The sequence below is a fragment of the Pinus tabuliformis genome, chromosome 3_2, assembly GCF_031772625.1.
Source record: "Pinus tabuliformis cultivar Carrire ecotype Pingquan chromosome 3_2, CPIR1, whole genome shotgun sequence".
In the NCBI taxonomy this organism is placed as follows: domain Eukaryota; kingdom Viridiplantae; phylum Streptophyta; class Pinopsida; order Pinales; family Pinaceae; genus Pinus; species Pinus tabuliformis.
The window spans coordinates 65,979,798-65,982,982 of record NC_142302.1 but is presented as its reverse complement, the minus strand read 5'-3'; the positions used below and the strand labels follow the sequence as shown (position 1 = coordinate 65,982,982).

General features: G+C 30.0%; 1 protein-coding gene across 1 annotated transcript; it reads right to left on the bottom strand.

Annotated features, from left to right (window-relative positions):
- Positions 1-1,039: 1,039 nt before the first annotated feature.
- LOC149179867 (uncharacterized) lies at positions 1,040-2,383 on the bottom strand. The gene has a single exon (XM_089415829.1). The coding sequence runs from the start codon at positions 2,018-2,020 to the stop codon at positions 1,268-1,270; it is 753 nt and encodes a 250-aa protein (XP_089271955.1). The 5' UTR covers positions 2,021-2,383; the 3' UTR covers positions 1,040-1,267.
- Between the last annotated feature and the right edge of the window lie 802 nt (positions 2,384-3,185).

Here is a 3,185-nt window from a genome sequence, read left to right as displayed (position 1 = left end):
GTCAGTCCATAATTATAATTACGGATATTACTTAATAGTATTTCTCTCATGCTTGAAGTATTATAATTATATTTTTCTGGGTGACCAGAATAACAATTATTTCCTTCTGCCATCTAAGATTGTTGAATTAATACAAATATAAATAAATAATAAATATAAATATAAATTTACTTTTTTATGAATTAAAAATAATTATTTTCAATTAACAATGAAATAAATAAATTCTATTATCTAAAACCATAAAAAATAACGAAATATCAATCCAATAATTCAAAAATATATATTATGATACTTTTCTCCTTAAATATATCCTTCCCTCCCATTCATTTAGATTCTAACAATTAATTAATTAATTTCTTACAAAAACAGATATTTTCTGAGATATTTCAAAATTCCTATTATAAAAAAACATAATAACTAAACAATAATAAAATTTAATTATATATATATATATATACAATAATACCCTCCTTTATAATATTTAGTTTTCAACAATTAATTTCTTACCAAATAGAGATTATTTGAAATATTTCAAAATTCCTATTATAAAAAACATAATAAATAAACAATAATAAAATTTTATTAATTTTATTAAATCAGAATTCAATTCTAATATATATATATATATATATATATATATATATACATATATATATATATATATTAAATTAAAAAATATTTATTACAATATCAATCCTTTTCACTCTGTTAAGGATATTTATTAGGATATCGACTTTTAGTTTTCTGAATCGATAGACTTATGATAATCTTGAAATTATCGAAACTCTTCAACATAAAAATAAAATTTAATATCTATATATATATATATATATATAATTTTTTTAAATATAGCAGTTTGGCTGAGATTTGACATATATCATAGACAGGACCGTGTCATGTTCAGAGTAGCCAGCAACACTGCTGACATTTGACCTGTACAGTACTATCTCCTCAAATGAGAATCACACTCCAACTTAAACAGAAATGTTAATTTAAAAACAAAAACCATGGAAATGCAAACTTTTTCAACCAGGAAAAATAAAATTGTAAATCCATGATCTTTGCTTCAAAACAGTAATGGTAAATACAGAGAGCCATAGTTTCCTACCTACAAAGTTTGTCTTTCTTTGGAAAGATAAATGAACAGAAATACTGAATCATAAGAGTGCCATGCTGTGTATCAAGGCAATCGACATTCAGAGATGGATTACATTTTTATATCTTAAGCCAGAGCAGAAATATTTACTTAACTGAATGAATGAATGAATCAAGTTCCTGCAGCCATTCCTTCCAGCACATGAGCCAGAGAAGGTTCATTAAGCACAAGCAAATGATCCCCACTAGTACAACAGCCCTGCAGGGAATCAGGGCCAGGGCTTCTTTGACTTCCACCAAAGAGCCAATCATGGACTTCCGTTTCCTCTATAAATGCCTGATCTGCACTCAAGCTCACACCATTACAAGCCCCCACATCACTCAATATTTCACAGTTACCTTCTCCTGGATGCTTCACTAGCTCTGCAACAAACTCCAGACTATCATCTTCATGAACACCAAAACCCAAACCCACATCATCAAAGAAGAGATCCAGGCCCTCTAATGGGCTTCCATGATCATAACAGGTACCCATATCATATTTTCCCTCTTCCTCATTCTTCTGCAAATCTGATGACCCATTAATTCCACTGTAACAACCATGGTGATCAGAGGATGCATGAAATTCAGTTTCACATGATGTATTTGTATTGGTAGCCAAATCACCATTGATTATCAGAGGCTCAATAGATTCATTATAAACTCCTCCATCCCCTGTGGGATTTAAGAAAAAATCATCATTCTCTGTAACCAACACGTTACTAATTAATTCATGCTCAACCCCCTCAACATTCCTGTTTTCTGAGCTGCTCTGCAACTCAACACCATAACCTTCAAACTCTTTCTCAGAAGATCTATGGAGTCTCTTATGACCATCAAATTCCTGGTCCTCTGCAGGCCTCTTCCTCTCAGATATAACTCCCATACTATTCTCTGGCAACAGATTAATAATCCAGACACAACCAGGCAATATCTAGGACTATAGTAGCAAGGAAACTATGCTTGAAAAACAGCCTGACACTGTCTTTAACATAAGAAAATGAGGGAAAGCTTCTCCAGGTTCAGAATCCTGGACATTTCACAGAGCCCAAAAGCAGATGTATTGAAAATGGCAGGAGGAGCAGCAGGGGAGATGGGTTCTTTATGTGGGACTCCACTTGGTGTCTGCCTGAGACTCAGGCTGAGGGTGAGGCTGAGATTCCAAATGGCAATGAGAATCAAAAGGTACGTCAGAGGAGCAGCAGTGGACAAGTGCACTACCAAATTCCACAAAACTCAACACGGCACCACCATCTTAATATGCCCTTACGTGTTTATTGGGGGAGGTGGCTGGAGATAATGTTGAATTATTTTCGCCCAAGAACCCTCTTCAAACAAAACAAAATTATAAATCACATCGGTGGATGTTGAGTCACCTCATATTCGTTCGTTGGATGCTATCCTTGCCTCGCCAACAGTCAGTACCTATACCCAAAAATTTGTCAAAGTTTGTTAATACAAAAGTTTGATTCTTAAAGGTATGTTTGTATTAATATGATTTTTTTTATTTTTTAAAAATGGTTGGATGTTATTTTTTAGCTTAAAGTTTTTGGAGATTTTTATTTATTTATTGGATGTTATTTTTTAGTTTAAGGTTTTTGGAGATTCGTGATTGCAAAGCTCACATGTTTATATAAAATAGATTTATTATTTCTATTAATTAAACTAACTCTCTAAACTAATTAGTTGAATATTATATTATAATTTTTTTTTTTTTAATTGGTTGCAGTTATATTATAATGTTTTAATGCTTTTTTTAAATATTTAATTGATTGAATGTTATTTTAGTAAAAGTTATTAGAGTTGTTTTTCTAGTATAATTTGAGGAGTTGCGATATTTTATTTTATTTTGGGAATTTTAAAAAATAGGAAATAATTGTTGTAACAATTAAATTTATGGTTTATTTATCCATAATTTGTTTTGATTAAATAGATATATTAATTATATTAATGTTTTAAGTTATTTATGTATATATAATAAATTTAAATATTTTTTTAAGATTGTAGAAAATTCCATTACAATTAAATTTATGGTTTATTTATCCATAATT